The 14,025-nt window shown below is 46.8% G+C and overlaps 1 protein-coding gene across 2 annotated transcripts in view; it reads left to right on the top strand.

The window, feature by feature from the left end:
- Positions 1-14,025, top strand: part of RILPL1 (Rab interacting lysosomal protein like 1) — a 98,069-nt gene that overhangs the window by 67,430 nt on the left and 16,614 nt on the right. For both annotated transcript variants that reach the window (XM_078667610.1, XM_078667609.1), the window contains exon 6: positions 13,731-13,823. In XM_078667610.1, the coding sequence (XP_078523736.1) occupies positions 13,731-13,823 (93 nt within the window). The remainder of the gene's footprint in view (positions 1-13,730; positions 13,824-14,025) is intronic.

The raw sequence follows: 14,025 nt of genomic DNA, 5'->3' as shown, positions 1-14,025 counted from the left end.
GACGCTCTTGGTCTTGTTCTTGACTGGAACACTGCACAAATTGCAAACACTCGATGTTATCTATGTGGCTCCGGGCTTTGAGGTGTGTAGGTGCACACTAACTTGCTACTCACAACAGATACATACCTCTTCCCAATGTCTGCAAGTTCACGTTTCCTCACAAATGGTTTTATTTGTATTACCGGGGCGACAGGCACTCTGCGAGTTTACATGGTGGGAGGTTGAGAACTCACCTGGCAGGGCGGCAAGGAGGGGGGAGTTGGGTTTCTGGATTGCTATGTTCATGGGGTTCTCTGAAATTTGGGGGGACGGGAAGTTTGCTCGAGGCCACCATATCCACCATTCACTGGGGATTGCTCTGGGAGTCGCATCGAGGACACTGGTCTCTCCGAAAGGGTGGACAGGTTTCCGAGATGATGGGTAACCCTGCTAAGGTACAGGTCTGGAACGTCAATGGGCTGGGCAATAAAAAATAAAAAAAAACAATTGATGGACAGAATGCAGAACAATGTCATACATTCACCCCAGTACAGAGATCTGGGCCTAAATCCATCGTTTTTTTGCACTCCACACCACCCCAGGTCAGAGATGGCCATATGCAAATCAGCCTTGACCCTGTGCCTCATGGGAACAGTCCAGCCCGAACTGCCAAGCCATGTCTTTCCTGGACCGGAATCAATCATCCAAGGACCGGTTTCTGGCTATCAGCCTTCATCAGCCTGGATAGCTTGACTCCAGTGGTGTGGAGAGCATGGGACTGAAGTCTGAGCATACCCATCCCACTCGGGGTGACAAATGCAAAAACAACAATTGATGGACAGAATGCAGCACAATGTCATACATTCACCCCAGTACAGAGATCTGGGCCTAAATCCATCGTATTTTTGCACTCCACACCACCCCAGGTCAGACATGGGTGTGGCAGGGTATGCTCAGACGTGAGTCCCTTGCTCACTTTGCCACTGGATACAAGCAAGCCGGGCTGAAGACGGCTGGAATGCCAGAAACCGGTCCTCGGAAGCTTGTTTCTGGTCCAGGGAAGACATGGCTTGGCAGTTCGGGTGGACTGTTCCCATGAGGCACAGGGTCATACTGATTTGCATATAGCCATGTCTGAACTGGGGTGGCAGAGTGGGCTAAAGAACGGTGATGGATTAAACCCAGATCTTTTGACTGGGTGTGAGTGTTTGATTGATTCAGATGCTCCGTCCATCACCACCCCCTTTTGTACCGCTTTTGGCTGCCATAAGTGTGGCAGGGTATGCTCAGACGTGAGTCCCTTGCTCAGTTTGCCACTGGATACAAGCAAGCCGGGCTGAAGACGGCTGGAATGCCAGAAACCGGTCCTCAGAAGCTTGTTTCCGGTCCAGGGAAGACATGGCTTGGCAGTTCGGGCTGGACTGTTCCCATGAGGCACAGGGTCAGACTGATTTGTATATAGCCATGTCTGAACTGGGGTGGCACAGTGGGCTAAAGAACGGTGATGGATTAAACCCAGATCTTTTGACTGGGTGTGAGCGTTTGATTGATTCAGATGCTCCGTCCATCACCACACCCTTTTGTACCGCTTTTGGCCGCCATAAGTGTGGCAGGGTATGCTCAGACGTGAGTCCCTTGCTCACTTTGCCACTGGATACAAGCAAGCCGGGCTGAAGACGGCTGGAATGCCAGAAACCGGTCCTCAGAAGCTTGTTTCCGGTCCAGGGAAGACATGGCTTGGCAGTTCGGGCTGGACTGTTCCCATGAGGCACAGGGTCAGACTGATTTGTATATAGCCATGTCTGAACTGGGGTGGCACAGTGGGCTAAAGAACGGTGATGGATTAAACCCAGATCTTTTGACTGGGTGTGAGTGTTTGATTGATTCAGATGCTCCGTCCATCACCACACCCTTTTGTACCGCTTTTGGCCGCCATAAGTGTGGCAGGGTATGCTCAGACGTGAGTCCCTTGCTCACTTTGCCACTGGATACAAGCAAGCCGGGCTGAAGACGGCTGGAATGCCAGAAACCGGTCCTCAGAAGCTTGTTTCCGGTCCAGGGAAGACATGGCTTGGCAGTTCGGGCTGGACTGTTCCCATGAGGCACAGGGTCAGACTGATTTGCATATAGCCATGTCTGATCTGGGGTGGCAGTGGGCTAAAGATCGTGATGGATTAAACCCAGATCTTTTGACTGGGTGTGAGTGTTTGATTGATTCAGATGCTCCGTCCATCACCACCCCCTTTTGTACCGCTTTTGGCCGCCATAAGTGTGGCAGGGTATGCTCAGACGTGAGTCCCTTGCTCACTTTGCCACTGGATACAAGCAACCCGGGCTGAAGACGGCTGGAATGCCAGAAACCGGTCCTCAGAAGCTTGTTTCCGGTCCAGGGAAGACATGGCTTGGCAGTTCGGGCTGGACTGTTCCCATGAGGCACAGGGTCAGACTGATTTGCATATAGCCATGTCTGAACTGGGGTGGCAGAGTGGGCTAAAGAACGGTGATGGATTAAACCCAGATCTTTTGACTGGGTGTGAGTGTTTGATTGATTCAGATGCTCCGTCCATCACCACCCCCTTTTGTACCGCTTTTGGCCGCCATAAGTGTGGCAGGGTATGCTCAGACGTGAGTCCCTTGCTCACTTTGCCACTGGATACAAGCAAGCCGGGCTGAAGACGGCTGGAATGCCAGAAACCGGTCCTCAGAAGCTTGTTTCCGGTCCAGGGAAGACATGGCTTGGCAGTTCGGGCTGGACTGTTCCCATGAGGCACAGGGTCAGACTGATTTGCATATAGCCATGTCTGAACTGGGGTGGCAGAGTGGGCTAAAGATCGTGATGGATTAAACCCAGATCTTTTGACTGGGTGTGAGTGTTTGATTGATTCAGATGCTCCGTCCATCACCACCCCCTTTTGTACCGCTTTTGGCCGCCATAAGTGTGGCAGGGTATGCTCAGACGTGAGTCCCTTGCTCACTTTGCCACTGGATACAAGCAAGCCGGGCTGAAGACGACTGGAATGCCAGAAACCGGTCCTCGGAAGCTTGTTTCCGGTCCAGGGAAGACATGGCTTGGCAGTTCGGGCTGGACTGTTCCCATGAGGCACAGGGTCAGACTGATTTGCATATAGCCATGTCTGAACTGGGGTGGCAGAGTGGGCTAAAGAACGGTGATGGATTAAACCCAGATCTTTTTACTGGGTGTGAGTGTTTGATTGATTCAGATGCTCCGTCCATCACCACCCCCTTTTGGGCAATAAAATTAAGCATACTCTAGTACTGCAACACCTAAAGAGGCGCTCCCCGGATGTGGTCCTTCTTCAAGAATCGCATCTGCAGGGGAATAGATGTAAAGCCCTAGATCGTGTTGGCTCCAAAATGGTTGCACAATCAGTGTTCACCTCTGGGTCACGAGGAGTGGGAATCTTTGTACGTAATACCTTACCTCTTGTTGTTTCGGGCACGTGGGCAGACGACGCGGGCTGTTTTGCTGCAGTGCCGGGTAAATGGGAGGGACACTCATTGATATTTTCCTCCTGCTATATACCCCCGGGTCTTCATTCTGTGTGTCTCCCCAAGTTGAGTGAGTTCCTGACGAGCCTCCCTAGGGGTATATTACTTCTCGGCGGTGACATAAATGCAGTTATGTAGCCAGAATTCGACCGGTAGACAAGGGAAACGGACTTTGCCACGGCTATGGGACTGGGTGACCTGTGGTGGGCACACAACCCGTCACTTCGGCAGTATACATTCGACTCGGCGCGGCACGGGTCCTTCTCCAGGATTGACCACTTCTTTACCCGCAATGATCAAATGGGGGGGATGTGGCGACACAAAACATATGGCTCAGGGATTTTGAATCACTCCCCCGTTTGTACCACCCTTAGGGGCCTGATCATCAACAGGGCGACCTTTCTGAGAATAGATCGCTGGGCCTCCGGGACCCGGAGATCGGTGACAAGCTTCGAGAGGGGTCCAAGTTGTACTTCAAAGAAAAGTTGGGGTCTGTGGATTCACAGATGATTCTGTGGGAGGCATACAAGACGGTGCAGAGGGGCTTGGCCCAGTCACTAATTGGGGCACAAAAAACGGAGGAGTCCCTTCAGATACGGCTCCTAGAGTGTGAAATCGAGCAGCTAGATAGGGACACTGGAATGACCCCCTGGTCGAACTTTGCCACAGACTGAATCTGAAACAGAAAGATTTCAGGGCCCTGGCCGAGGGTGAGGCCTGTGCCTATGCACTTGCCACACAGCACCAGATTTATGATGTTTGGGACAAAGCACTTAAATTACTAGCGTAGCTGGAGCGCCGAGATAGGGAGCGCTCATGGGTATCTGCAGTATGGGACGCGGCGGGTTCACTAAGCTTGTCAAGCATGGACATAGCAGAGGCCTTTGCGGCTCATTTTGAGCGAGTGTACTCTCCGGTATGCACTAGAACTGAAGAGACAGTGCAGAATTTCTACGCGACTTTGCACTACCTACGTTATCTCAGGAAATGATCAAAATCCTAGAGGCAGATGTCACGGTAGGAGAGCTCGGTAATGCTCTAACCTCCCTGCCGTCGGGTAAAGCCTCTGACCCTAATGCGCTCCCAATTGAAATCTATAAAAAAACAAGCCACGATTGTGACAGCCTCAATGCTCTGGATACTCAATGAGGCGCGAGAGTATGGGAGCCTGCCCCCTTATCAAAGAGAGGCCATGATAGTGGTGATTCGCAAGTCAGGGAAGCCGGCAGACCATTGCGCCTTGTACCGGCCGAGTTCTTTGCTAAATGTGGAGGCCAAGGTTTTCGCCAAGGTCCTGGCTGATCGACTGCTGTTGGTGGTTACAGATTTGGTCCACGTTAACCTATCCAGATTCATGCCCAGCAGTAGCACTCGTCACAACCTTCGGCGTCTTTATGGCTGAAGATGTTGGAGACACTCAGACGGCATTGATGGCGCTGGACGCCTCAATGGCCTTCGATAGCATCGACTGGCCATATTTGTTCATGGTACTTCAGAGGTTTGGCTTCGGACCGATCTTCTGTAGCTGGGTACGGCTCCTGTACAAACGACCGACTGCTCGGTGCGTGTCAATGGGACTGTATCTAGGGCCTTTTCCCTGCAGAGGGGGACTCGACAGGGATGCTCCCTGTCCCCCCTCCTCTTCGCCCTCGCGCTGGATCCTCTGGCCCACTGGATCAGGAGAGACCCTTCAATCTGGGGCTTGGCGGCGACTGACGTGTGGGAAGAGCTTATATCCCTATACGCCGACGACATCATCCTCTATCTGGCAAGACCATATCACTCGATTGCTCAAGTAGTGCACTTATTCGAGTTGTTTGGCAGGTACTCCGACTATACCATCAACTGGTCGAAGTCTGTGATCTTTCCTCTGTCCAGCTCTCCCCCTCGGGTCCCGTCTCGGTGCTCGGAGGGATTCAAATATCTAGGATTGTACGTCACGCGCAACAGGAAGGAGTTTTTTTAGAGGAATCTTGAGCCTCAACTGGCTCGCCTGAATGCCGACGTGGCTCATTGGCGCACCCTTCCGCTCTCTCTCATGGGTAGGGCGGCCTTGTTCAAGATGCTGACACTGCAGAGACTCCTATACGTTCTTCAGAACACTCCATTCCCGGTCCCCACGAGCGCATTCAAACGGATCTCAAAAGCGATGCGGACCTTGTAATGGGACGGAAGGACACTTAGGATAGCGCTACACAAGTTACATAGGGGGGGTGTACGACGGGGGTTGGCGATCCCAGATGTTGAATTATATTACTGGGCCTCACAATTGCAGGTGGTCAATGACTGGGTGTACACAGATAGTGACGAGCCCGCCTATAGGGTGGATAGAATGGTTATGCCGAGGGGCAATTGCGAACCTCTTCTTTATGCCCACAGACTGCAGAGGTCATGACCTGAACACGCTAAGGTAGTTCTACACTGTTTGAAAAAGGCAAATTAGCTCCTGGGCTGGGCTGGTCTGGCAAGCTAACCTTCAGGAGTAGTACAGCTTACATCACTCACAGAGATATCAGCACATACCACTCCTGCATGCCTTACGCTTCCATATACCGAGTTGTACATTCATCCCGGATTGCCACCCGATGGAGGATCGGTTATTAATCGACCCCACCTTTATGCATGGGGAAGGTGCCAGTCGGCGTCCTGTGTGAGGGGTTCTCAACAGGAGGTTACCTTCTTTCATATCCTATAGCAGTGTCCGGAGATCATTCCATTCTGGACGAAGGTAACAGACACCATGTCTAAGGTAATGTGGGTGTCAGTCCCGATGGACCCGAAGTGGCTTCAACTACTGATTAAAAGGGACACTGATTGGTCTAGATATGTGGAACTTTGGCTGGCCTTAGCTGCAGGGGTTGCAAACCGGAACATTGCCAGGGGATGGGGGGGTGCAGGCACCCCCGCTCTTGAAGGATTGGCAGCGCGACCTTGACTGGTGCCAAAGAGCGGAAGAAACGGTATACAAAAGCAGGGGGTGTATGAAAAAATGGAAGAAGGCATGGGCGCCCTGGCGCAAATGTAGAGGAACGGGTACTCTCTTGGAGGGGTAGTCAAATTGTAACACTGGCGGGCCCTTGTATTTCCCTGATTACATTTGTATTATCTCCCATTGTGCTATTCAAACATGGTGTTATATTGTATGGTCTTACGAGCATTGTTAATAAAAAAATAGTTTAGAAAAAAAGTGAGTGGGCCTAGTAGCACTATACATGGGTGTTGCACTCATAGAATTATTAATAAACAAAATTAAAAAGCAGGTGTCAGGCAGAGAGCAACAGTCAGAGAAGCAAGTGGCTCTGCAGTAGCATACAGCTGGCAGAAACTCACACTAACAATTGCAAACAAAGTTTAGTTTTTTTGTAAAACTTTGTGAGGACAGGAGATAGAGTAAAGCAGTGCAGTCCCATTGAATGTTGAAAGGCAATCAAAAAAGTATCCTCTCATATTAGCAGTGCAAGTCATCTATCCTGAAAGAATGTAGAGAAGAAACGCATCAGGGTGGGACAAGCGCAAGAATAGGGTGGAAGCTCATCAAATAAGGAGCAGTAACAGAGATATGGTAGATAGCCATCAGTCATGGCTAAGAGGCTGAACTAAGCCCACTCTACATTGCATACATGATTCTTCTACAGTAGTATGTTAAACAAAGGGTTGATTTATAAATTCTTTTCAAACACCTGTTTTTTTTTAAAATGCACAGGGAATTATAACAACTGTGTATTATAATTATGTGCATTGAAAATGGTGGATGATAGCTTAGCTGGCTGAAAAAGCAATATGAGCAGAGATGCACTTTAAATCACCTTACTAGTAGTTATCGACAATCAGGAACTGATACTCTCAAGTTATCACAGCTGTGTTCTGGCAGTAGGCAGTTCCTAGCTATACTTATCAGTATGTACTATCCACTGTTGCAAATTAACATAGTTATCTGCTGTTGTTAACATTTTCCGATGTTGGAACACCGTCAAACTAGAAGCTTCTCAGACTCCAGGATGAGAGGTTATTATTAGCAAACATTCCATATTTATGAATGTCATTTTTCATGCTTACAATTGCTCTTGTGTAATTGTTGTGCTCTCCAGCATAAAAGATTTAGTGGCAAAAAAAGTAAAAAGTACACAGTTTAGAGCTCACAGTGTGGGCAGTATTGGATCTAGGTACTTGGACTTTAGTAAGTGTGAAAGGCGATGAGTTGGGGTCTTTGAAGTCTAAGCTCAACAGGGCTAGGGAAGATCCTTGTCTCACGCATTCCATGTTTCCTGCATCATTTACATCTAGAACCTGTTCTGGAGATAATTGTGGAAATTGACCAGCAGCACTGTTATTTGGCAGATCTGATGCTAGCAGATGTATCTGCATTTAAAAACCTGTGAAGTGGGGTTAACCCTGGCAGCTGTAGGCTCATAAGCCTGAGCCATGCTACTGTAATTAATGGAAAACCATATGAAACTTTACTACCTTAACTATCTCACACCAATTAAATTACACAATCAATGGCCTCATGATCTGACCCCTGGAACATAAGTTCATTTTTTTAAAAACATATTTTATTGAATTTTAGTTCAGCAATCAAGAAGTCATTGGTACAAGTTGTACATACTCCTCCCCCCGCTGATAACATACAGTTCCAACTCTCCAATGCAGTCCCTGTGATCAGGAGTTCAGCCCCGCAACCCCTGGGGTTGCATTAATGCACGTCTGGGCATACTCGACCCAACAATATCATGGTAACAACCAATGCTGTATACATACTAAACTAACAACTAAGCAAATGAATATCCCCTCCCCACCCTGTCACCGGTGTGCTCTCCAAATATGATATTTCTACATATGAGGTCTGTGAGAACAGTAGATCAGGATGTCTCTACTTGGGTCTACAACTACCCCTGTGCTCCCCCATCTCCTTGTTCCCCCTCCTGTCCGGATGTGTGGGCAATCAACGACCGAACCAACTCTTCCCAAGCTCTCGCCACTTCCATCGACTTTTCATTCTTCTGTCGGATCGCCATCTGATAGCGAACCGCTCCCTCACTACCTACCCACTTAAGCAGCTCTCCCCTCCATCTCCTACCACTGGGCCCCTCTTTTGATTTCCAGCGCATCGTAATTTCCCTTTTTGCTAATACCAGGCCCAAGTCAACAAACTTACTAGTCACCTTTGTTCTGGGTGTATGAGGAAACCAATGTAGTATGCATGTGGCCATATCAAAAGTCAGCTGGCGTTCTGTAATTAGGTTTAAGAGACCACCCACTTCAGTCCAATAAGTTCCCAGGGCCGGGCATCCCCTCACCATATGCTCCAGGTCTACACCCACCACAGCACATCGAGGACACATCACATTGTCTGCATTATAATGTTCCATGATCTTGCCCGGTGTCAAATAGGCTCTATAGAGAATAAAGAAATGCACCAATTGGAACCGGCGTTTCTAGTACCCTTCCATGCCCTACGCTATATGTGCCCCCATGTGGCCTCCGGTATGGGCCTATCAATGCTCCCTTCCCATTTTAGGCGCAGCTCGTCTAATGGGGCTAAGCTCTCAGTCAACATCCTTGAATACAAGCATGTAACTGCTTTGAAGGTACCAGTCGCCATCATCACATACTGGCACGCCATCGTAGTTTTAGGTTCGATCAATCCCTCTTTCCAATGTTTCTGTATCGCACGTGTTAGGGCCGCATGTATCAGGAATCTTCCCCCGGGGAGATCATACCGCTCCTGCAGTACCTGATAAGACAACAGCTCCCCATCTTTGTTTAAGTCCCCCAGTACTTGGATCCCTGCCTGTTCCCAGTCCCTCAACGAGGACCAGTCCCCTCCATGAGGCAATGCCGATAGCATGCCCAGTGGCATCTCAGGCGCATACGGGTGCCGCACGCCCGTTCTCCGCTGGGATCTATTCCAACACAACCTCAGGGTTTTTTCCTCCAATGTAAGGTCGCTGAGGTCCAACCGCTGCTGCAATGCTATAAAGGACAGGACATGTGTCGGGATTCCTACTCCTCTGGCTGAGTCAGGGCCCCTGAACTCCAAAGCCACTGCCTGTGTAAGGACCTGTAGCTGCGCTACTATGTAGTACAATTCGAAATCGGGCACTGCTAGACCGCCATCCACTCTTGGCCTCATCAACGTCTTGAGGGCCACCCTGCGTCTACCTGATCCCTAAAGGAATCCCACCATCATGGATTTCAAATTGGCAAACACCGAGCACGGCACCCAAATAGGCAGCGTTCTAAAAAGGTATAGAAGCTGGGGGAGAGCCACCATCTTCAGCAACTCTATCCTCCCCATCACAGAGAGTGGAAGGGCACCCCAAAACTCCATACTCCCCTTCAGGGCCCGTATGCATCACCCTATATTCCCCTCCAGCATATCACTAACGCCATGATAAATATGAACTCCAAGGTACGCTAAGCGAGAAGGTTCCCACCTCACAGCCTGTAATACCTCGGGGGCTCCCCTATCCGGCTGCACCGGGAACAGGCATGTCTTAGACCAGTTGACTTTCAATCCTGAAACTGCCCCAAAGCTTGATAATAGTCGTGCTGCTCCTGCCATAGCCCCGCCCGTGTCCTCCAAAAACATTAGTAAATCATCTGCATACAGGGAGATGTGTTGCCGATCCCCTCTAAAGGTTAGGCCCTCATACCACCGTCCCAACCGAGCTCGCGCCACCAGTGGTTCTATCGCCAAAGCAAATAGTAACAGGGAAAGTGGGCAACCCTGTCGGGTCCCGCGAGCCACCGCGTATCTGGGGAAATCATTCGTCCTACCTTAACTCGCGCCACTGCAGAGGAATATAACACCGTCGTCCATCTCACAAACGATTCGCTCAGCCCAAAATGGCCCAACGTTTTATATAGATATGGCCATTCGAGGCTATCAAAGGCCTTCTCTATGTCTACAGAAAGGATTGCCGCCACAGGCGAGCCCTCGCAAGCTTCCCCCAGGTCCCTCAACAGTCTTCGCACATTAGTAGCAGTATTCCTGGTAGGGATGAACCCTCATGCACCAGACTCGTCATATGCTGCATCAGGCGCGACACCAGTATCCTACTAAGGATCTTATAATCCGTGGACATCATTGATAAAGGGCGATATGCTGCCGTGTCCGTGCAATCCCTTCCCGGCTTCAATAATGGGACAATGTGGGCCTCCCGCATCGTCTCCGGTAACTGTCCTATTTCCCGTGCCTCTCTATAGACCTCTAAGAGCCTTGGTGCCAGTATGTCTATAAATTGCGAATAGAACTCAATCAGCAACCCATCTACCCCTGGGACCTTATTCCGCGCCATCTGTTTTATGGCGCTCCTTATCTCTTCAAGGGCAATGTCCCGACCCAAATGTTTCGCCTGGTCCTCATCTATTTGTGGAAGTTCGACTTCTCCCAGGTAGGACTCAATTTCAGTATCATCTGCCGTTAGCGTACTCCCGTACAATCTCTCGTAATACTTCCGGAATTCCTGCATAATCTGGAACATAAGTTCATGCCAAACAATCACATTGTGAGTGACTAGGCAGTAAGAACACCAGTACTTGACTAAGGTAGTCTACGTGAATAGGTCTTGGTCTGGGTGTATAAATGGGTGCAATTGAATGTTTGGATGAGGTATCTCGGGCATACCCCATGATCCAATGCTGAGTGCAGCTTTTTCAAGAGTACCAAAATGGGTTGGTATATCAGGAAGTGTGGAAAATGTCAGAAAATGTTAATTATTGTTAGTCAGGAGCAAAGGATTCATGTAATTTCTCTGTAATTATAATTTTGGCATCCAAAAACCTTAGACTGATCTTGGTATTGTGTCTGTTGACTTAAGTGTTTTAAAACAATATGGTAGTACAGTAGGAAGCACCAGTGTAGTGAGTTTTTGTTTTGCGCCTGACTATAGGAAGCCTAGTGAGAGTTTGTCATCCACCAGAAATCTTCTGGAAGGAGCTAAAAAGACTAGATGAAAGGTATACATGTACATAGATCAGTGTATGCTTGCCTGGATGACAGGATGAGCCCATTTCATTTGCAATGAGTGGAACAAGAAACAATAATTAGACTTTTCACTTGGAAAATGCACACAAATGGTGCTTGGAAATAGTCTAACCACTGGCAATTGCCTGGGTTAGTATTCCAAACCATCGTAGAGTCACTTAAGAAAGGTCATAACTGACTAGGTGTAAAATGTATGGAAATGCCTTCCAGTAGAAGTGATGAGAAAAGAATAAGGTAAAAAGTTAAAATTAAAAAACCTAAAAGATGTACAGGATGCTGAGGGAGATTAGAAAGCAAAGCAGCCTCCGAATACTAGATGCAGATATTGTGTTACAGTGAACTAGCCAGACTAGAATGCAAAATAATTTAGTCAAATACTTTGAATGCAATTGTTCTGTGAGGAAATTCAACTACTTTCATGTAAAGTCATGTTATGTTTTATTAGCAATGTTTTGCGCATGTACTAACATTAAAATATCAATGTGTACAATATTGGTGAAGGATAGTAGAATATGTCACTAATTGTTTTTAGAATATCCTTGTAAAATAGATTTATATATAATGAATCTGAAGAAAAATAGTGGTTCTCCAAAAAATAAATATGACCTGGATTTAACACTCCATCATTTACTTTGAACAGCTGGTTTAGTTTACATATAATCTCATTACAAGCAAGTGTTGAAGTGGGGAGTGAGATCACTAATCTTAGTGCCAGTTATATCCTCATCCTCTCTGTATATCAAAGTCTGCTCAAGTCCACATCCTGCCCATGACTTTTTTTAATCAACAGCAAATTGTACTTGTAATAGTTTGCAACAAAAAAAAAGCTATTGTAGAAGTGTACAATATGTTGTTGAGCCATAATGGTATGAGCCTGTTCAAGATTGGCTAGAAATGCTCCCTCTGCTGGCTGTGAGATGATGCTGCCGAAACAGTATATTAATTTGCAGAAGTCAAACTCCCTGGTCCCTAATCTATTTTAAATGTTATCTCTGGTTTGAAGAGCACTTTGTTAACATCGTAATAGTTTTTTAAACATCAGTGAAGAAAAAAAGATAGAACGAAGAAGGAACAGAGTTTGAAAAACAAATAGACATGTCTTAACGATAGTGAGAAGAAAAGTGAGCGCTATCCACACAGAGACCAAGAAACATAGACAACATGTAAGAGATCAGTAGTGAGCAAGAAAGGAGAAATTAAATGGGTCACGTGAAAAAAAATGGTATTTGCAGAAGCAGAATGCAAAAAATGAAAATCAAGATAAAAACAAGACCAGATCTTCTAACCAAGAATTTAGAGAGATTTCTGCAATAGATGTGTATAGAGATGTTTCACTTTCAGTTTATCAAATTTTTGTTTAGACAGTTTACAAACTGCTCGATATAAAGAAAATATAGGGAAAATGTTCAGCTACTCACAATGTGATATATAAAACTCCTAAATACTTAAACTTTAAACATTTACTTTCCATTTATATGTAATCCCAAAATAGATCAGTTACAGTTAAAATTCCATGGAGATGTGGAAGCATTGGCATTAGCAAGTTGGTGTTTTCTCTACGTGTTTATGAAACATTCACAGTACATTGTAAAAACAAATTTAAGAAAGTAATAAGTGGTTGAATCTTTTAGTAACTGTGCACTGAAAATTGCATATTTGTTGTTCAACTGGTTAGTTCATGCTCTCTTAACCATTGAAATAGGATGTTGGTTGATTCTGGGTCCAATCACACTTACTTGATTTGTGTCTCCAATCACCTTGAAACCTAGCCCTTTTCTTTTTTAGTCTTGTTTTGTGGAACATTTTAAACAGTTGAATGGTATTAGAAACTTTATCTTGATGAAAATACAGTTTTTTGACAGCATTTCAAATTACCAAGTACATACATATACCATAATTGAAAAATATTGAACTTCCCAGGTGTTTTCAAGGAAGTAAAGTTTCTGGACTTCTAACTTAAGATTACAGAAGCAAACAGCCATCTCACACTTCATATCATGTGCATCAAGAAAATACTTCCCTACAATGATGTCATGTGATAATGGTTCAAAATAGTAAACACAGATTTATCCTCTAATGTATCAGTGTCCGGTTGTGATGAGGATACGTCTTGTTGTGGCAGGAGAAAGAAAGAAGTTGAAAGCTCCTAAAAACAAAGCAATAAAAGTGTTTTTTTTCTTGTTGATGTTTTATATTGTATGTGGAGCTGCAGGAACAGGAAGTGTTAACAATTTGCTTTCCTTCAATACAGTGAGGAAGCAGAAGAAGAAAATAAAGTGATACATCCAACACCCATAATTCATTCAAAAACACCAACACAACAGGAATCCGGTATTAAACGACTGTAAGTAGTGATTTCCTTGATGTGCTGTTTTCATGTTGGTGTCCTTTAACCCCTTGCATGCTGGTGACGAACCCCAGCCATCACGCTCCGCGGTGCTCGTGTGCGGATGACGGCTGGGGTTCTTCACGGCCCCGCCCTGTTCGTTTGTTTACCGCACAGCGGCGGAAACGGGCCAGCATTGAAGGGGTTAATTAGTTAATGA

Source organism: Lissotriton helveticus, chromosome 11, assembly GCF_964261635.1.
Source record: "Lissotriton helveticus chromosome 11, aLisHel1.1, whole genome shotgun sequence".
Lineage (NCBI taxonomy): Eukaryota > Metazoa > Chordata > Amphibia > Caudata > Salamandridae > Lissotriton > Lissotriton helveticus.
The sequence above is the reverse complement of the archived record's forward strand: the minus strand, read 5'-3'. Positions and strand labels throughout refer to the sequence as shown.